The sequence below is a fragment of the Ursus maritimus genome, unplaced genomic scaffold (assembly GCF_017311325.1).
Source record: "Ursus maritimus isolate PB19 unplaced genomic scaffold, ASM1731132v1 scaffold_28, whole genome shotgun sequence".
NCBI classification, from domain to species: Eukaryota; Metazoa; Chordata; class Mammalia; order Carnivora; family Ursidae; genus Ursus; species Ursus maritimus.
The window spans coordinates 14,848,069-14,870,288 of NW_024425341.1; the positions used below are offsets into that span (position 1 = coordinate 14,848,069).

The 22,220-nt window shown below is 45.2% G+C and overlaps 1 protein-coding gene across 1 annotated transcript in view; it reads right to left on the reverse strand.

Annotated features, from left to right (window-relative positions):
- Positions 1 to 22,220, reverse strand: part of PDGFRL (platelet derived growth factor receptor like) — a 59,095-nt gene that overhangs the window by 756 nt on the left and 36,119 nt on the right. Inside the window, exons 3-5 of the mRNA XM_008710897.2 lie at positions 9,743 to 9,894; positions 5,116 to 5,409; positions 1,051 to 1,190 (exon numbers count right to left, since the gene is read on the reverse strand). Coding sequence (XP_008709119.2) covers positions 1,051 to 1,190; positions 5,116 to 5,409; positions 9,743 to 9,894 — 586 coding nt within the window. The remainder of the gene's footprint in view (positions 1 to 1,050; positions 1,191 to 5,115; positions 5,410 to 9,742; positions 9,895 to 22,220) is intronic.

Here is a 22,220-nt window from a genome sequence, read left to right on the forward strand (position 1 = left end):
TGCTCTCCTCTTCACATTGCCCGCTCAATAGTTCTTAGTCACAGAATTTTAAAGGCAGTTGTGAATGAATAAGAGCTCCTCATTGTTCAGATGTGGGGGAGGGAGAAGTAGAAATAGTCAAATATGCCGAAGGACTCCAGTGGGGAGAAAAGTTGTACCCTGAGGCTGGATAACAGGATGCCCTAGATGACATAACTCCCTATTTCTAGAAAGTGAGATGGTCACTTTTAAGATGCTTCATCCAACTTTGGTGATAAGAATGTAGTATGTTCTGGGTTAGTTTAACATAACTGTAATATTACCAGTATTAATAAATACACTTTCTGCTCATAAAAAAAAATCTGTTGAAAATTACTGATGTCTTCAAAGTGTGACAACACTGTGAAAACACATACCTAGTCCCAGGAAACTACTTTTCTCTGGGGAGAGTTATTTTCACCAATCATAGTAGCCAATACACTTCGGGCTCAGGGGCTGAGTATGTCTTAGGAGGCTAAATCTCTTCTGGCAAGGAAGGGATTATTCCATGGTGATAGCAAAACAGGCGCAGGGGCTAAATGTGTGGTTGTTGTTCTTATGGAAAGTCTATTTTAAAATAATCTCTGGCCTCACAGCACCTTTTTGCCAGGGCCTAGGTTTATATACCCACTTGGTGACTGTCCTCACCATAGGGCATAGTTTGTATGGGGAGAGCCCTCAGCTAGAAACCAAGTGGCCTCCAATTGACCCAGAATTGGGGGTGGAGAAAGAGGGAGGCCCCCCCTCCTTTCTCTTTCAGGTCTCATCCCTGCTTAAGGCTTATGAAGAAAAATAACATAGAAAGAGGGTATGCTGAAGTGCCTAATGGAACCCACTTCTTTTTCCCTCTCCTTTAAAAGAAAGCTACTTGTAACTATACTGAAATGTCTTAGAAAACCAGTCAGCCCAGGCCCCTACATAGTTCCACACATTGCTTGCACTTCTTAAGTTCTGGTCTCTTCACTTAGGAGTGGGGATGGGGGCCAAAACTGTGAGCTGAGCGAGCTGGCTGGGACGGGGCACAGCCCTTACCTTCTGTCCTGGATAGATCCACCTGAATTCTACCTCAACGTCAGGTTCTCCGAGGACCGTGCAGAGGACGCTGATGTCATCCCCACTTCTGACTTTGTTTGAGGATGCCAAGATGGTTGTTGACGGAGGGCCTCTGGGAACTGAAAGGAAGCAGGAGACAGGGAAAGTGAGGTGGAAATCCACTAGTATCACACTGAAGACAAACCTTGAGGTATATTCTGTTCTTTGAACAAAGCTGTAACGTTTGTGCCTGCCTTCTAGCTTCCCAGCCAGCTTCAGGCCTGGGCTCTCCCACCACTTCCGGTGTCCTGTGAAGCCTCCTCTTTACCTTGATGGTTGGAATGGGGTGGTCATCCAGGACTCCCAGGCCCAGCCATTACATTTACATGGGGAGAGGAGGCTCAAAGTTCTGGGAATAAGAAGGGGAATAAGAAAGTTGAAGGAGAAGAAAGTGTGTGGGGAAAGAGCAAGCAGAAGGTAGAGAAGGGCAGGCTGGAAGGAGGGCAGCTGAAGGGATAAAGAGGAAGAGGCGGGTGTGTGGCTGTCCATCCTCAGAGGGAAGAGGAGAATGTCTGAATCGAAGGAAAAGAACATTCGCAGGAAGGGCGCAAGTACTACATCTGTTTGGCAGTCTCTTTACTTCACAGCACTGCAGAAACAGTTCGCTGGGGTCAGGTCACTCAAGGAATTTTGAAGGCAGCCTCGAGCAAGGCAATGGGCTAGGAGCTGGGACTACAGCAGCCAACAACAGAGACGTGGCGTCTGAGCCCTTGGGGACCTCTCTTCACGGACTGGCGGAGGCAGACAATCAGCAAGTGTACGGTTAACGTAAAACGTGAGTTGTGTTATGAACTATGAAGGAGAAGCCCAGCATGTTCTAGAAGCTCAGAATAGTCTGAAAAGCAAGAAAGGCTTCCTTGCTTGAGGGAACAACATTTGAATTAAAATCCCCGAAGGGTGAGCTTAACAGGCACGGAGGGAGAAGCGGGGAGGCAGCCGCAGCCCGGGAATCACAGTGTGCAGAGCCCCCGCCGGGAGGTGGACGAAGGCCAGGCAGGCTGCAGGGCGGGGAGGGCAGAGGCTGGTCCAGCTAGGCCCTTCAGTCCACATGCAGGATTCGACTAGGGGTCTAAGAGAAGTGGGAACCCAGTCAATGGTTTACACTGTAATTAGCTATTAGCTATGGTGTGGGAGATGGAGAGAGAAAGGGGAACTCAAAAGAGAGTTGCATTCGTCCCAGGAGGAAAAGATGATAGTTTGAACTTTTTTCTTGCAGTAAGGATGGGGAGAAACAGGGCATGGAAAGTAGGTTGTGAAAATGATTTGATGGAAAAAGTGCAAATACCTGGCAGGGAGGAGACAGGACTGTCAGGGTGACTCCCAGTCCTGGGCCGGCACATGGGTGACTATAGTGCCGTCCCTGAGACCGGAAAAGCCGAAGAACCAGAGCCTGGAGGAAGACCTGAGTTCGAGGCAGGGTCCATACAGCATCCAAGTGCAGATATCCGGTGAAGCCAGCATGCCCAGATCTGGGCCACACACACTCACTTGGGAGTTAGCAGTGAGCAGACAGGAAGCAGAGCGTGGGCATGGCTGAGGCTGGCCGGGAGGAGAGCAAGGCCTGAGAAAGAAGCGTGTCTTGTGGACCTCCATCACTGACAAGCTGGGAGACGTAAAATGCTGACAAAGCAGAATGAGAAAGTTGGGGGGGAGAGTAGGAAAACCTGAGGCCAGGGAAGAGGCATTTCACATAGGCGCGGTAGAGTCTAATAGGGTGAAGGCAGAAACTTGTCTGCCGGATTTGAGGGCCTGGGACTCCCAAGGCCCTCAGCAAGAGCTGATTCGGTGGAACACTGGGGAGACAGATGAGGAGCGTGCAGGAGTGAAGGAAACGCAGGACATGGGGAGCACTCTCTCAGGCAATTTGGCTGTGAGGTGAAAGAAAGACGACCTTAGCCGAGGGTCGAGGATGGTCAAGGAGGGTTGCAAGTTACTTGGGAGCAGCATGGGGGAGGGGGGACATGGCCTACTGAGTAAGTCCCAGGGCGGAGAACAAGAGGCACGAAGGAATCTAAATTCTCATCTCAGAGAACTGTTTGTTATTGGGACACTCGGGCCTCTCCAGGGCTGCTCAAGCAGCGGCATCGCAGAATGACTTGTCCCCCACACAGACCCCTCACTCCGGTCATAGAAGAGATCTTGGAGGGAGAAAAGTCACTGTTGAAGGACTGTGGTACATGAAAAGGAACCATTTCTTCCACTCACCTAAATGGACTGGCGAGGGGGTGCTTTCTGTCCTGGAAGTCAGGAGAGGAAGCCCCAAGAGAATCACTTGTTAAGGAAGGGGACAGTGTTATTCTGCAGTAGGACATCTGCTTGCTGCCTGCAACTGTGCCACCAGCCCAGAGCTGGAGAGCACTGGGAGTGATGGTACATGGGGGCTGCCGGGGGAAGGAGACTCAGACTGTGTCCCTGCTGTAAGTTTCTCATTCTTACATGCTCCAGAGTCGGGGGAACAGAAGGACATAGAGACGTCAAAGGCTATATCCTTTCCAAGAGCACATGGCAGATCAGGGCAAAGAGGTATGTGTGAATAGAAGACACCTTCAGCTGAGGGTCCAAAAGGAGGATGGGGTTGGATCTGACATGGGCGTACGCACCACAGGGGCTGCTTAGGGGTGAATTCCTTATCCATGGCAAGATGTGGGAGCCCCCGTCTGTCCCTTTGGGTTCAATGATGAGCCAGGGCAGTAAATACTACCAAGAAACAAATGCCTCTGGGCTGCAGCCTCTCCCCTTCTCCCCCAAGGCCAGCACCAGAGCAGGGAGAGGAGGGGAGGTAGACTGTCTCCCTCCACTGCTACAAACCCCCTACTCCAAGATGCTGAGGTCACCAGTGCTGCCTGTATGTTGGTAGACAGAGCAGGAGCGGACTTCAGGTCAAGTGTGGGGTTAACGATTTTAAATGAACAGTGTTAGGCACCCAAAGTGCCTGTTGGATGTAGAGTAGACTGAGATATCATTAGTGGACCTCACTACCCTTAGGAAAGCAGGTTTCAACATGGCAGAGTTGAAGGAAGTGGAGAAAAAAAAAGTATTTCATATATGAATCCACTGAATTGAAACTCCTCACTAAAATGTTCACATTAAAAAATAGTTCCATTTTTAATGGAGAGATTTGAGCATAGTTCAGTTGTGTCAAGAAGTGGGGAGTGAGGTCAACTGGAAGAGACTGACTTTACCCATCCATGGGCTTCTCCAGTAGCTCTCGTCATGAAGAAAGGGCACAGTCGTGTTCTCTAGGGTGGTATTTCCCTGGACCGTGGGAGAACAGGTGGGCAAGGAGTTGAGGGCACCAACAGAGAGCACAGCAATGTTAAGCCCTGGACCCCACACTCGGTGGGTGAGGAGGGAAGGAGGGCACTGGAGAATGTGGGGAGGAAGGTGGAGGTGAGGATGATCACAGAGGAGTCACTGGACATGGAGCTGAGGAAGGGGTGCCTGAGGTGGAAGGGATGAGGTGGTCAGTGAACCGAGCCTGATGAGCTCTAAATGGATATTAACGTCGCCCAGAAAGTGAAGAGACAAGGAGGACAATGAGCCAACAAAGGGAGTGACTGGAAAGGAGAAGAGAAAACTGGTGGAGCCATGACGCTCAGAGGGGCGAAGCTTCCTAACAGCAGATGAGAGGATGAGGGTGAGGGAGTGGGAATGGGCACAAGAAGAACGTGACCTTGAGTTGGGGAGGGATGGTGCCCTTAGGAGACCACGGATTTTGGTTACAACAAAGAAGATGCTCTTATCACAGGGGATGTTCTAAGCAGTTGAATACTGGAGAATTGCTGATCCATCACACAGAGATAGTACCAGAGTGAGCAGTGGATGAAGGGAGTCAAGGAGTGTTGGGTCCCATCATGGGCAATTCTAGAAATAGTGGTACCACAGAAGAACCTTTAAGAACAGCATTCTGTGCCTCCTAATTTCCATCCATAGCTGGGAACATCAGTACTGATAGTAACTAGCTGGAAGAGATTAAACTCTAGGCAGTGGTAGGAGCTGGCTTACCTTCCACATAGAGCAGCTGGTACTTGACTGAGATCTGAGACTTGCCCCCAGCCTCCGCTTTGCAGTAGACCACCCCCTGGTGGTCAGAATGAGGTTGCAGATACACGAAGCCTCTCTTCACATCGTAAACAATGTCAGTTCCATTGGCAGGGATTTCCTTGGCAGGGAACTCCCTGTGGAGGGTGACTTTGGCTGACGGGACAGTCACTCGGCAAGGAACCACAGCCTGCTTGTCCGGGTTCAGGTAGACAACATCAAAGTAACTGGGAGAAGGTACAAAGAGTTCTCCTTTCTCTGCAAAGGGAAAGGCAGAGGTTTATTTATTCTGGAGAAACAAGGTTAAGAGTGCTTTAAGGATTTTTACATTCTCAGGGCACAGAGAGGGAACTGGCAATATACTCAGATACTAAGTTCTTATGCATAGAAAAAGCTATTTTTTACTGCTTTTCCTTTTTTGTAAAAGAGATTTCACTTCCCATCTCCTTAAAGGAAACAAAAACGTATTAGGTCAAGGACAAACCAGGCCCATGAATTAGCCCACTGAGGAAGCAGGGAAGGAGACTGATTTCCTTATGTTAAGAGCAGTGTTAAGACCTGTGAACAATCTGATGTGTCTCTGGAGAAGTTAGCCCCAAAGCCTATGCTTGTAACTGCCCATTGGGAATGGTTCCCCAGCACAGCAGAGCCTCTGAGAGGCCTGGCCCAGCAAGGGTGCTGTCATCCTCACCTGTCCTTACAGCCCAGAGGAACTCATTCCTGCCAAGGTCAATGGAAAGAGAATTAAGTAAGGGCAGACGAGGAAGCCACTAGCTCAGTTCTGAGCTCTGCTTGTCTAACACTAGGCTGGGAAATTCAGTCAGTTTCTTATATTCTCCTGTTTGCCCTGAAATCACTCTCCCTGTATTTTAAGTTCTAGATGATGACATTTGATCCTACAGAAATGAGAGAAACAAGGACCAGCTTGCCCATACGTTCGTTCCTCAGGATAGTCAAGGGACTGTGGGTTAGGGTTTTGTTTTTGGCACGGGACATTAAATCCTTTGTTTTCTGGATGATTCTGTGAGGGAATATTATGGTAACTGCTGACTGCTAAGAGAAATCTTTGAACTTAATTATACTCCAACAATTGTTAAATTGTTTCCAGTGTTTTTCCCTACCATGTTCCTGAAACAATTAATTATTCTTGGCTTTCTCCTTCACTAGCCCTCTGGGTGCCACTGTCATATGATATTTTAGGTTGGGGACAGAATTCCTAGACACAACATCAAATGTCTTCATGGGCCAAGAGTTCTTTGGCTATGAGTGCCAAGTTCACGGACATGGAGGTCTTTCCCTGACTCTGGGATCAAGAGGGAATATGTCATGGCTCTGTGAGTCTCCATCTTTTCCAAGGCTTTCTATGGTGCTGGCGGATTTGTGTCACCTTCATGATAAATTGACTTCCAGGCTTAGTTAAGGGGCACCTTGGTCAATGTTGTATCTAAAACCCACGTGTTCCCATAGAGTAGAGAGAAGAATCTGGAGTGGTAAAGATAGCTTCTGAGCAAAAGTCCTTCAAGAATTTCTGATTGTAAGATTTAGAGGCAACTTTAAATTAAAGGTTTTGTAGAGGAAACTGAACCAATAAACAAAGCTAGTAGAATAAGTGCACAGTCCAAATTCCGGAACACAAAGATGTGGTCTTACGTTTTGTACTGTAAGTCTATGAAGGAAGTGCCCACACCAGTTGCTTTAACAAACAGAAAAAACATATTTGTAATTAGTCGATCTCATCTACCAACAACAAAAAACTTCCTGAAGTTCATTTTAAAAATTTTAGATTACATATGACCCTGCAAACATGTTTGTGGCTACTCAAGTAGACGGCGTTACTTTAAGAAAACTAAACACATGGAAATTCAGATTTCCAAAAATAAATAGGCTATAAATTAAAATCCAAATTTCAACAAACTCCATATTCAGTAAAGTGCTCATTAATATGGTTTTACTACATATCATTGGTGCCCAAGCCTTTGCTATGAGAAAGCCCTATTGCTGGTAATGTTCTCTTTTTTTTTTTTTTTTTTTTTTAAAGATTTTATGTATTTATGTGACAGAGTGACAGCCAGCGAGAGAGGGAACACAAGCAGGGGGAGTCAGAGAGGAAGAAGCAGGCTCCCAGCGGAGGAGCCTGATGTGGGGCTTGATCCCGGAACGCCAGGATCACACCCTGAGCCAAAGGCAGACGCTTAACGACTGCGCTACCCAGGCGCCCCAGGAATGTTCTCCTCCTTGACCTGGGTGGTAGTTGCATGCGTATATTCATTTGAGGATAATTTATTGAGCTACTAATAATTTGTGTAGTTTTCTTTGCATATATCCTACTTCAATAAAAAATTAGAGGAAAAAAGACCCTCTGATAGCACCCCCCCATAAAGATTAGATATGTGGCAGCTGCTTCATCAGAAATTGCACAAATTAACAACAGTCAGAAAAAGGCTTCACAGTGTTTGCAAATTCTGGGAAACATGCAAACATAATGAATGCCAGACATTTCTCTTTGTGGGTAGCGAGGAAGCATATGTTCTGAAAGAATCAGAGCCAGCAGCGGGAAGCTCAGCTTCCGTAACAGCTCATCTTGGTTTTGCAAACCCACCCATGCCTGAAACGATAAATGCTAAACCTTCTACTGAAAAGCCAATTGGTCTCTTGGCTTGGTGCTGAGAAAAGAGAAAATGATAGAACGCATTAGGTCATGTCCCTTTTTGATCCAGGTTTCTTTAAAGTTGAAGTAAATATTTTGGCCTTCCTGTGACTCACTGAAGAGCTTCCCATAAATTAGGAATGAGGACCCGGCTCCAAAACGCCAAGAGAGCCCTTAACCCTAACGGGACATCGTGCTCGAGGGAGGTCTTCAGTTCAAAATCTCAATTCAAACCCCGATGTTCTAGGAAGATGTAATAGTGCGAATCACGGCAAGACATCTTCATTCTGCCATTTGAAATATGGTATCAGTTCTTGTCCAGAATAACAGGCTCTAAGGGCATGTGGGCAATTCTGCACAGCACATTCCAGAATGAGGATCACGAGGGATTACCGATGAACAACTGTTAGCAATCCTCCTGACCCACCAGTTATGCTAGCTACTGCCCTTCTGCCTGTTTATCAAGCTACCCATCACCTTCCTAGAAGTGGATCAGGGCAGTAAGAACATTAGATCCTAGGTCAGAAGAACAGGGGTTGACTCTTTCTCCCCCACTACCAGTCATGGCACACTGAACAGGTCACCTTGCCCTTTCAAGTCTCAGTGTCAGCATCATAATTTCTTTAACAGAGATGGTAAACTAGCTTCTGCTTATTTCCTGGGGGTGTGGTGATAATGGAATGAGATACCTGTGACTCCAAAATCGCAGAGTGCTCTGCTGGAGAGGAGCAATGTGGGAGGGAAGGGAAAATACATACGATTTTGCTAAAGTACTCACTGCTGGCCAGGGCCTACGATCGTTAGGGTCCCAGTAGCTAAGTCAGCGTAGGTGTGAAAGGTGGAGGGATTCAGGGTGTAGACAAAGGTCATGAAAGTCCCTGCCTAGACACGAAGAAAGCATTCTGGCTTCACCCGAAACGCCAAGGCCAATGGCAGCACCAGGGGGTGGCATTTCTGAGATTCCCGAAAGCTGTTCCTCACCTCTGAACTTGTTGAAGAGAACATCATGCCCCAAACTTCAGAGTGTAGACAGCGTGTACCCAACACTGCTCAGAGAAGAGGTTTCCTTCTGACCTGCACATTTTCAGGCACCTCCCTTAGCACAGGGATGGGGCTGGAGCCACAAGGGTCACAACCTTCAGGAAACTTCAGCTCACAGTACTCCTCAGAACAAATGTGAGGGGGCCTTTAGCTAAGCCTCCTCTGACTAGCAATGCTCCAGAAAGGAGGTCATCATCGGTCCTGAGAGCACAGTGACTAAGAGTCTGCAGCAATGCCGTCCAATCGAACTTTGTGCAATGATGGGCATGTTCTCTGTTTGCAGGGGCCACGAGGAGAGCCACCAGCCACATGTGGCAAAGGAACACTTGACCTGGCAGGTGCCACTCAGAAATTGAGTTTTAAATTGTTTAATTTTAAATAATTTCCATTTAAATCTAAATACACATGGGGGCACCTGGATGGCTCAGAGGGTTAAGCAACAGACTCTTGATTTTGGTTCAGGTCACGATGTGAAGGTGATGAGATGGAGCACTGAGCACGGAGCCCGCCTAAGATGCTCTCTCTCGCTCTCCCTCTGCTCCTCCCCCTCCCCCACTTGCATATATGTGCTCTCAAAAAATAATAAAAAATAAAGATTGACACATGTTTAGTGGCTGCCATATTGGAAAATGCCGGTACAGACTGTAGAATCAGACTGGCTTCAAATTCTGGGACTGCCACTGACCTGTATGACCTTAAGGACGTAGTTCATCTCTCTGAACCTCTACTTCTCCATGAAAGCAATAGAAATGATATCACGTCCTCGAGGGTTCCTGGGAGACAACCTGACAGAGCCTGGCCAACAGGGAGCGCTCTCATCGTCCTTATTAGATATTTGGAGACACTAACTCTGGGCCAAGTCCGGAATTCTGAAGAATCCCACCAACACACCAAACGGCTTACCTGTAAAAAAGATGTAGGTGGAGCCTGTTTTCGTCTCATCCCTCCCGCAGACGTAGCCGTGGCAGAGCTGAGCCCAGCAGGTGAACTCGCCCGTGTCCGCCGCGGTGGAGTTGACAAGGGTCAGCTGGCCATAGCGCTCGTTCTGCTTCACGCTGTCAGTAAAGGCAAAGCCGTCTCACAACCTGGCCAGGGACCTCGCAGCCCGCACTCTCCGCTCCCCTGTTCCCGCAGGGACAACCCTGCTGGCTCCTGGCAGACTGTCCTCTCTCAGATGGCACGCACTACTAAAAGCTTACTTGGGGGAACAGTGTTTGTAGGGGAGGGGAGTCGTCAGAGAGAGAAGCTTCTTCTAAAAGGAAGCAAATAATAAGTTATGTTTTATAACTAGAGGAACTTCTGGGGCCTCCCCTGAGTAACATCTCTGGTGCATTAGCCCCACAGCCACAGAAACTCAGCCACAAAGCCTTGGGCAGGTGTTTCGCTTTCAGCTTTTGCTTCTAATGAGTTCATTTAAACAGCAGTCGAGGAGCGCCTGGGTGGCTCAGTCTGTTAGGTGGCTGCCTTGGGCTCAGGTCATGATCCCCGGGTCCCAGGATTTGAACCCCCCCCCGTCAGGGTCCCCACTCAGCGGGAGTCTGCTTCTCCTTCTGACCCTCCTCCCATCGTGCTCGCACACACTCTCTCTGGAATAAATAAATCTTTAAAATAAACAGTCAACATGAATGAAAGCACCTAGCATTATCCTGTATGCAAAATCTCTTGGATCAACAAGGATAAATCTCTGAATATAAGCTTGGAATTGCTGAGCTGCCACATTATTAAAATACAAATAAAAACTTTCCTTTGGGGAAAAATGCTTGGTTGCTAAGATGCTGAGCCCCAATTATGCAGCCTATGTCTGGTACAGTATTTAGAACTTTGGGGCACTTAACTTTTCCTCTGGCCTCACACACTAGTATTTCTCATTTTTTCATTTTATATCTCTTGTATTTTTATCTTCTTGCATGTGACTATATTTGCAAACTGCTTCAGTTCCTTCTGAAATGAGGAGAGACATAAATATTAACATTGAGCACTATTATTAGCGGATGATAATGGCGATTAATTCTATTATATTGTGACAGGAGGCCAGACGTATCAACGGAACAGACGTTCCCTGTGTCTTATGAGACTCTGCATGCAGGGTTGCCAAAATAAATGGTTTTGATCTGAGGATGCAGCTCCAATATCCAAAGGGCTCGCCCCTCTGGGATCCACGTATCTCTGTGATGTAATTGAGGTTCTCCTGTTGTACTTTGCGGCACCATTAGTGTGCTCACCGTGTTAAGTTTAGCACGCAACAAAATGTCTTGTTGGTTCTAAACGCAGCCCTGTTCTGCTTCATCACCGAATAGCTGCTTTGCCCCCCAGTTCTGCCAAGAGGAGCCTCCGAACTCCCACTCCATCAACTGCCTCCTTTCCACTGAACGGAAATCTCTCCTCCTTCAGGAAGCTTTTAATTAGAATCAACTCTCGATTTCTCCTAGTGACGTAATTAGCTCCTTTGTTTTCTACCCCTCAGATACCCAGAGCTTCCTGTTACTACAACGGATGGTACAAACTTTTGAGGGCGGGAACTGCGCCGTATTTGCTTTATATCCCTAAGCACTGCATCTGTGCAGAGGACACAGTAAAGATTCCCTAGAAATGAGTGCTTTGAAATTGAACTGAACCACAGGGTTAGAACTGGAAAGAATCTTAAAAAGAAGGCACCCACCCAGTGATGAATGGAAAAAGAAAGAAAAAAAAAAAAGGCATCCAGCTCCCAGTACTTCAGATGAAGAAACTGAGTCTCAGAAGTGACTCTCCTGAGACCCACAGCCGGGGGACATTGAGTCAAAAACAAGTCAATTAAGTATGTGCGGAAGAGTCACCCCTTAGATAAGCAAATGCATGTAAAGCTCTGCACGCCAGGTCAGGTTGTCTTATTCTAATTACGGCTTAATCACATATAATTGCAGACTAGTAGTAATTACTATGAATACCACTACAACAGTGACACGTAATACATGCCCAACATTGGAGATAGCACAGCAAATAAAAAAGAGTGGACCTCAGAGGTATTACAATCCAGGTAAGGGGTTAAGACTAAGGTACATGAAAGGATCAGAGAATAACTAAAGGGGTATTCACAACAAGAACAGTAGGAAGTCTGAAAAGGGATTCATCCCTGTGGGTTGAAGAGGCTGAAGGCAGCTTTGAGGAGTGAGACAGGCTGGCCTTTGAAAGCCGGGTTGGAGTGGCAGGGGAGTGAGCTCACTTGCTCAGGAAACTACAACCCCAGGAGCGCTGGGACGGACCTGGTCTGCTTGTTTGACTGCACTGCCATGGCCTGAGTGCCCAGTGGGTAGAAGGCACTCAGTACTAATTTGAGGGTTTAATGCAATCATCACAGAGGAGACAGAGGGAGGGGGTGGGGAGTCACGGGGCATGTAGTTGCGAACAGGCAGCAGGGACCATCCTCAGGTTTGGAGGTGGAATGTGACAGCCCACCTTAGCCAGGGCAAGAGTGAGGAGAACAGGCGTAGGAGAGGCAGGAGGAAGAGGGGGAGGCTGAGAGCCTGTCACTGTGATGAACAGCAAGGCAAGTGCTGGGGCCAGGCTGGCTGCTGGCTGGGGACGGAAGCAAAATTCAGGGCACGTTTTCCTGGGGGACATATAGGACAGACTGGGTATGAGAGGTGGAAGAATTAAGACCACTTAATTTGTATTTCTCTTTGATGGGCAGAATGGGGTTTTAACCAACTGAGATGGAATCACTGAGAAGAGAAAGGAGATTAGAGTAGACAAAATAATAGATCCGCCCATGGAGATTTAGAATTTGTGATGAAATGTGGGGCACTGCAGTGTGGATGTCGGGTGATGTGGCAGTTGGAAGCACAAGCTGGGGCACAGAGGAGACAGCGCCGGATTTGTATTTGGAGGAGCTTCTATGGAGGAGTAGGAGTGAAGCTAAAAGAAGGGATGAACTCAACAAGAGAAAGCACAGGAAAGAGAGGATTGAGGACAAAATCTAGAGCCAAACTAGGGGCCCAACCGGAAAAGGAAACGTAGATAGAAGAATCAGGAAAGTATCATCAAGGAAGATTCAAGAAATGGATGCTTCAGGGGGCGCCTGGGTGGCACAGCAGTTAAGCGTCTGCCTTCGGCTCAGGGCGTGATCCCGGCGTTCTGGGATCGAGCCCCACATCAGGCTCCTCCGCTATGAGCCTGCTTCTTCCTCTCCCACTCCCCCTGCTTGTGTTCCCCCTCTGGCTGGCTGTCTCTATCTCTGTCGAATAAATAAATAAAATCTTTAAAAAAGAAAAAAAAAGAAATGGATGCTGCAGACCATCAGATGCCTTTAAGAGAGATTCATGACCCCCCACACACACACACACTTCACTTGGCACAATGAAAGTTTTTGGCAATGACCAAAAGGGTAAGTTCAGTTGTGAGAACAGAACTGGCTTCCAGCGGATAAAAAATGGAAAGGTGGAGAGAAAACAGAGGTGGATGTCTTCCTAGGTGGATGAAAATATCTGACCACATTCCCTATAGAGCTCAGAACTGGGGTACAAAATCAGTATGTAATTGATAAACACCTTCTGTGGACCCAACATTTGCTAGCACTGTAGTGATAGAAATATAAGACGCCATTGCTACCAGGAAAGTCACTGGACACATAAAAATTTAGCACTTGAGAATAACCCTACTGCCATGAAACCTGCATGCTGTATCTTTAGCAGGATTGGGGGTGGAAGGAAGGAAATGCACTGGAAAACATTTCTGGATTTTTCCACCCCCTCTTGCATGCAAACAATATGAAGCAGGAAACAAATTATTTAGCAGGATTACAGTTTAAATGCCTGGATTTAAAATGTCCATTTCTTCTAATGGTCTCACATAGTCCAAGCAGTGGGCTACCCAAAGGGACGGACTACGACCTAAGGCCTCTGGGGGCAGAGTCTGCACAGTGAAATGGGGACAAGGATTCACTGAGCCCCGCAAAGAACTGGGGGACACTTCACATAAGGATGCTCCCCTTCTTTTATAACCACTTAACAAATCCCTAGGAATGGACTAGTAGGGTGGTGTAAAGTTTGACTGGAGCAAAAAGAGGTGCCCCCAAATTATATTTAAGATAAGCAGATTTTACCCTAATTGGAGGCAGCTCTGAACATCCCAGCACACCTCAGCCTAGATCTTTCTCTTCTAGACCTGGCCCACAGTGAGCTCAGTGTTGGACAAGTCCAAGTTTCAGAGTGTTTAAAATTTAGGACTGTGGGGCAACTGGGTGGCTCAGTCAGTTAAGCATCTGCCTTTAGCTCAGGTCTTGATACTGGGGTCCTGGGATCAATCCCCGAGAGTCTGGCTCCCTAGTCATCAGGGTGTCTGCTTCTCCCTCTGCCCCTCCCTCTGCTCCTGCGTGCTCGTGCGCGCGCACACACACACACACACACACACACACACTCTCTCTCTCTCTCTCTCTCTCTCTCCCTCAAATAAATAAAATCTTTAAAAAAAATAAAATTTAGGACTCTTTATGTGCAGGCACAGGTGTGTGTATGCCTTCCATTAGGGTCCTGTGGCCTTTACAAACAGTCCCTCCCCATCAATGGAGGCTTGAAGCTTCCAACATGTTGCCCATGCTACTCTCTTCTCAGGAGCGGGTGGGGGGGGGTGAGGGTGGGGGAGTGGTAAGAAGGCTATATCATGGGACATAGAAGAGGAGGCTGACAGCTCTCCAAGTTAGGGACCACTGTGGATCTCACCTGGGGCAGTGACCAGGTAATGATGGTGGGGTTCATGCTCCTAAACTTTCCGTAGACTCTACAAGCCAAGAGCAGGAGGAAACCCTGGATTACAAAATAATTAGTTAGCAGTTCTATAAATACTTAATGAGTGCTAATTCAATGGGAGGTTCCAGAGTGGAGAGTAAGGGACACAGTGTTATCTAAACAGCTTCCTCCTCTCAAGTTCTCCTATACAGAATGCCATGGAAGTCCAAGGAGGGTAACCAGGAAAAATTTCAGGGCTGAGAGAGTCTTGGGAGAAGAGAAGGATTTCAACATACACAAAGTAGCAGGCATGCATCCCAAGGGAAGGAGATCCCCTGAAAAGAGACAAAAGGCACTTTGGTGCATGGCAAAGAGATGTCTGGAACACAGGTGGACGGAGGTCTGTGGTGACAGGCAGCAGCACATGAGGCATATGGTCATGGACTTTGGGGCCATCCCAATGGGATTCAAACCCCAGCTCCACCAGGACCTTGAGACTCCTTAGCTGGAGCTCATGCCTTCCACAGTCCGACCACACCTAGTTCTTCCGACTTAACAACAACAGCTAACGCTTAGGACTTGGAGGCTTTGCACTACGCCCTTTGAAGAAGTTCCAAGACTTAGAACAGTGCTGGGCATAGAGTAAGCGCATAATACATTTTGGATATTGCTATTATGATGACCCTCTAGTTCTCATGACAGTTAGGATAGAGGTATTATTGTTTTCTCTTTTACTGATGAGGACGCTGAAACTTAGAGAAGTATCTTGTCCACTGTTTTCCAAATGGGAACAGTAGGCTTCTAATCCTAGTGTCACAAAGACTCAGCTTAAAAATGTTTGTAAATGAAAGGGGCTTGGATTTCTATTCTACTGAAATGAACTGAAGGAATTTTGACTAAGAGATGGTGCCTCTAACTAGCTTGCAAATCCTATTAAATATGGTCACACACACACACACACACACACCAAAATACATGGAAGATTTAATTAAATTAGCTGAGTAATATTTGTGATACCCCATTTTCTATTTACGTGGCCAGTTAACATTTCAGCAAGTAATTGAAGGGAAAAAGGGCAGGAAAACAACTAGTTATTAAACATCTACTATATAATGGCCAGCACCCAAGGCTCACGTTACTTTTTCTCAATCCCATGAGACGGAGATGATCAAACTAATAATAGTAACTAAAACTTAAGTCGTGCTTAATAGGTGTTAAGCCCTGTTTTAAGCCCTTTGTAGATTTTTTACTGATTTCATCCTCATAAAAGCTTTGGGAAGTAGGTGCTATTATCCTACCCACTTTGTAGGTGAGCAAATTTTGGCCGAAAGGCTAGGTAACTTTCCCAAGTAAGCATTGGAACCACAGGAGAAGAATTTGAAGGTTAGTTTAAATAACGTCCCCAGGGCCACTCAACTCTCAGAACCCAGATAGGCGGTGGAGGCTGTTGTCTCTGTTGACATAAAACAGGAGCATAGGGAGTAAGGGGAAAAGATGCAATCCAAAATCTTCCTCAATCAGCATTCACTTCGAAAATTAATTATTTAGCTTCCACCACATGCAAGGACCTGTGCCAAGCATCAAAGGAGATAAAGATTCCTGCGTATTTGCTTGTTCATATTTTAAGTGTTTGTACAGGGCCTTGTGTTTAAGCTTCTTTTTAAGAATGTGTCAGAAAATAATTGCTCCATGATATTCTGGGAATGGAGCCATATCAACAAAGCACAAACCCTGGGAAACAGACAGCTGGTAAAACATATCAAAGTTTCACAGTTTATGATTTTTAAAAAAAAAAAAAAGATGATGAAAAGAAATATGTATGAGAAACTAGTAGAGAACCAAATATGCAAAATGAGGAACAAAGCGAATACGGTTTCAATATCAAAAACTAAGCTAAAACATCCCTCCCTCCTCCTTTCTTTCCTTCCTTCACTCTTTCTCCCTCCATTCCCCCCTTCCCCCACCTTCCTCCCCCCTCCACCTCCCTCCCTTTCTTCCTCCCCCCCTTTCTTTCCCCCCCTCCCTCCCTCCCTCCCTCTGTATGTCTGAGGACTATCCAAGGACCTACTCAAAGCCCTTGCGATACAACTATCATATTTCTATGCTAACAGATAATATCAATGTACATGAATGGGACTTAAGACTTTTCTACTACAATGATTTATGCCAGATTCTTCTATATTTTTAAAAAAGAAGTAATAGGAGTGGATCAAGTTGACAGAAAAGGAAAATCCTGAGCTCACCTCCCCTCAGAACACAATGAAACTACAACTACATACGGAACAACTATCTCTGAGAACAACTTACAGATTAGCAGAGCAGCTCCCAAACAACTATAAACGAAAAGCCACACTGAGATAGGTAGAACGGTCAAAGACTTGGTCTAGTCGGGACCCACACCCCTGTCACAGTGAGGAGGTACTCCCCGAGGAGTGAGGGGTTCGAGCCCCACATCAGGAGCCCCGCCCTGGGGACCTGAACTAGGAAGACAAGCCCCAGGAATGTCTTGCTTTGAAAACCAGCAAGGTTTAACTCCAAGAAAGCCAGAGACCATAGGAAACCCAAACTCCACTTTTAAAGGGCTTGCACACAAATTACTCCCACTGAGACCTAGCACAGAGGCAGCAGTTTGAAAAGTGCCTGGGTCATATGTGAGAGAGATTTAGTGACTAATTTTGGTGCATGGACTGAAGAGGCAGGAATCTATAGGAACTTTATCTAGAAAGGGAAGAGCTTGTAGGTATCATTTTATTTTACTCTCCATCTACCTGGCCCAGCGCTGGTGGGTGCCATTTCTGATACATGCCATCTACCTTGCTAGTACCACCCACCTCACCTCCACATTCCCCTGTGGACCCACCTGACCGGCAGATACCCCACCAAAGTGGCTGCCATTCTGCCACACCCAGGAGGTGGCCTTGGCTAGGACTGGTATGCCTCGATGAGACTCCCAGTATGCCCTGCCACACTTGGTGGGCAACCTTGGTGTGGACCATCACCCCTCAAAGTGAATCACGTCCTGAGAAGGGGGAACCTGCCACACACACCAGCACAACCACACACACCAGCATAATCACAAATCACAGCTGGTCCTCACAGCTAGGGGCCATCCCTGTTCACCAGCAGCCCTGCAGCAGATATAGCCCAACCACAAGAAGGTGCATACAGATCACACAGGGGGCACCCCTGAAGTGCCTGGTTCTGGTGACCCCAGGGGGATTGCTCTTCTGGGCCCCAGAGGACACCTACTGTATAAGGCCACTCCTTCAAGACTGAGAGACATGTCAGACAAAATGAGGAGACAGAGGAATATGACAAAACTTCAGAAAAAGAACTAAATGAAGAAGAGATAAGCAATAAGCAATCTACCTAATAAAGAGTTCAAAGTAACGGTCATAAAGTTGTTAACTGAACCCAGTAAAATAATGGATGAACACAGTGAAAAGTTCAAGAAAGGGAAATCAAATATTTAAAAAGAATTCATCAGAGCTGAAATTTTAAAAATACACTAGAGAGAATCAATATCAGATTAGAGGATGAAGAACAAATCAGTGATCTGGAAGACAGGGCAGTGGAAATCATCCAATAGTTTTTTTTAAATGATTTTATTTATTTGAGAGAGAGAGTGAACACACATGAGAGTGAGCACACAAATGGAGTGGGGGGAGAGGGAGAAGCAGACTCCCCACTGAGCAGGGAGCATGATGGGGGGCTCAATCCCAGGACCCTGAGATCATGACCTGAGCCAAAGGCATACGCTTACCCGACAAGCCACCCAGGGGCCCCTTCATACAGATAGTTTAAAAGACCTCTAGACAATATTAAGCATAAAACATTCACATTATAGGGATCCCAGAAGGAGAAGAGAAAGGGACAGAAAACTTATGTGAAGAAATAATAGCTGAAAACTTCCCTAACCAGGGAAAGGAAACAGACATCCAGGTCCAGGAAGCATTACCCTAATACCAAAACAAGGCAAAGACACTATAAAAAAAAGAAAACCAAAGACCAGTATCTCTGATGAACATCAGTGCAAAAATCCTCAACAAAATATTAGCAAACCAAATCAGACAACATATTTAAAGATCATTCACCATGATCAAATGGGATTTGTTCCCTGGATGCAAGGATGGTTCAATATATGCAAATCAGGGGCGCCTGGGTGGCACAGCGGTTAAGCATCTGCCTTCGGCTCAGGGCGTGATCCCGGCATTCTGGGATCAAGCCCCACATCAGGCTCCTCTGCTGGGAGCCTGCTTCTTCCTCTCCCACTCCCCCTGCTTGTGTTCCCTCTCTCGCTAGCTGTCTCTATCTCTGTCGAATAAATAAATAAAATCTTAAAAAATATATATATATGCAAATCAATTCAACCTGATACATCATACCAACATAAGAAAGGATAAAAAAACTTGATCAAGACATTCAGAAAAAGCATTGGACAAAGTGCAACATCCATTCATGATAAAAACTCTCAGCAAAGTAGGTTTTAGGGGGAACATACCTCAACATAATAAAGGCCATATAAGACAAATGCACAACTAATATCATACTGAATGGTGAAAAACCGAGAACTTTTCCTCTAAGATCAGGAACACGACCAGGATGTCCACTCTCACCACTTTTATTCAACATAGTACTGGAAATGCTAGCCACGGCAATCAGATGAGAAAAACAAATAAAAAGCATCCAAACTGGTAAGGGAGAATTAAAACTTTCCACCAAAAATAATAAAACACCTAGGGATAAACTTAACCAAGGAGGTGAGAGACCTGTACTTCCAAAATGATAGAACACTGATGAAAGAAATCAAAGATGGGACTAACAAATGGAAAGATATTCCACGCTCATGAATGAACAGAACCGATATTGTTCAATGTCCGTATTACCCAAAGCAATCTACAGATTTAATGCAATCTCTATCAGAATAGCAACAGCATTGTTCACAGAAGTAGAAGAAATAATCCTAAAATTTGTGTGGAAACATGACCCCAAATAGCCAAAGCAATCTTGAGAAAGAAGAACAAAGCTGGAGCCATCACAATCCCAGATTTCAAGATATAATATATAACTGTAATAAAACAGTGTGATACAGGCACAAAAAATAGGCGCACAGGTCTTTGGAACAGAATAGAGAGCCCACAAATAAACCCACATTTACATGGTCAATTAATCTATGAAAAAGGAGGCAAGAACATCCAATGGGTAAAAAAGACTCTTCAACAAATGGTGCTGGAAAAACTGGACAGCTACACGCAAAGGGATGAGCCACTTTCTCACAGCACACACAAAACTAAACTCAGAATGGATTAGAGACCTAAATCTGAGACCTGGAACCATCAAACTCCTAGAAGAAAACATAGGTAGTCATTTCTTTTTGATATCAACCATAAAAAATTTCTCTAGATAGGTGTCCTCAGGAAACAAAAGCAAAAATAAACTATTTGGACTACACACACACACACACACACACAAAACCATCAACAAAACTAGGCAACCTACTGAACAAGAGAATATATTTGCAAATGATATATCTGATAAGGAATTAGCATCCAAAATACATAAAGACCTTCTACAACTCAACTCCAAAAAAAACAAACAACCTGACTAAAAAATGGGCAGATGACCTAAATAGACATTTTTCTAAGGAAGACATACAGATGGCCAACAGACACATGAAAAGATGCTCCAAATCACTAATCATCAGGGAAATGCAAGACAAAACCACAATGAAATACCACCTTACACCGGTGAGAATGGCCAGAATCAAAAAGACAAGAAATAACAAGTGTTGGCAAGGATGTGGAGGGAAAGGAGCCCTCGTACAGTGCTGGTGAGAATGCAAACTGGTATAGCCATCGTGGAAAACAAATATGGAGGTTCCTCAAAAAATTAAAAATAGAATTACCATATGATCCAATAACTCCACTACTGGGTATTTACCCAAAGAAAACAAAAACACTAATTCAAAAGGATGTATGCATCCCTATGTTTATTGCAGCATTATTTACAATAGCCAAGATACGGAAGCAACCCAAGTGTTTTATCAAGAAACAAATGGATAAAGGAGATGTGGTATATATACAGAATGGAATATTACTCAGCTATAAAAAAAAAAATGTGATCTTGCCATTTGCAACAACGTGGATGGACCTAGAAGGTATAATGCTAAGTGAAATAAGTTAGAGAAAGACAAATACCAGATGATTTCACCCATATGTGGGATTTAAGGCACAAAAAAATGAATAATGAAAAAAGAGAGAAACAAACAAACAAAAACAGACCCTTAAATACAGAGAAGAAACTGTTGGTTGCCAGAGGGGAGGTAGGTGGGGGGATGGGTAAAAGAATGAAGGGGATTAAGAGTATACTTATGATGAGCACTGAGTAACATACAGAATTGGTGAATGATTACATTATACACCTGAAACTAATATAACAATACGTTAATTATACTCTAATAAAAGTAAAACTAAAGCTGGAAGATTCTATGCTAAGGTATTAACATTGTTTCTTGAGATTTTTAGTAACCTCTTCTTTTTACTTATCTATAATTTCTAACTTTCTAAATTATATAAGCATGTATTATTTTGTAATAACAAAATAAAAACTACAGTAAAATCAAAGCAACTTAAAACTCTTACAAAACTTTAGAACAGATACTCTATAAATGTGTGATGGTGGTTGGCTCGTTTGTAGTTTAAAAATCTGGAGGCGAGGTTTTTTTGTTTTCGTTTTTTTTATCCTGTTGCCTTTCTAGCCTGTGGATTCCAAAAGGCAGGATTGGTAGAAATTTATCTGGAGACCCCAAAAATCCAGTATATTATTTTGCTCTGATTTTAAAAATTACTGCCAGTTGGAGTATAAAAATAATTGAGTACAGTGTGACTCTGTTCTCAAATTTGCCTTGTTCCTCTTGCACAGGTAACCTGTCCAGGCTAGACCACCTTCCTGGAGCTTGTACCTGCCCTCCCAGGCTCCTGGATCTCGTTCAGCCTCCCCTCTCACCTGTTCCCACTCTTGGCTTTGCTATTTTTTTCTAATGGAGCCACATTTCCATCTGTCATCCAGACTGAATCTTGATATCAGGCTGAATCTTGTTACCAATGACTCTCCGTGTTGTTTCTGTTCCCTACACTTTATCAACCAACAAATTGATCCTTCCAGTATAATATCTTCTCTATTCCCTTCAGATGTTCTACAAAACTGTCAGATACACTTTCCTAAAAACCATTTTATTATTACCTCCAGCTTTACAATAACAGCAGCTCCCAGAGCAAAGCGAGTCAGCTGCAGTCAGCTTAGCTTGGTATTCAAGTCTCCCAACACGTTCGTTATTTAGCCCCTCTCCACACAACCAGATTCCTCATCTATCCCAAACATACTGGGTTATTTCCATCCTCTTTCCCTCTGAAAGCCTCTCTTATTTGCCATCTGGCCTAAACCTGGTTATTCTTCAGAGTTGTATTCATAGAAAGATCATTTATGTAGAGTGGCATTTGTAAAACGGTGATATTAATAAGATACAGGACCAAAACAGAATCGCTTAGGTTAAGTCCCATCAAGACTTAATACCTAAACTAACTGCAATTTCAGCCTCTTCTAGGTGTAGAATTTTTAACCAATCAATCTGGAACTTCCTGATCAGCATTAGTGAGGTCATCTGTATGACAGACTTCTTG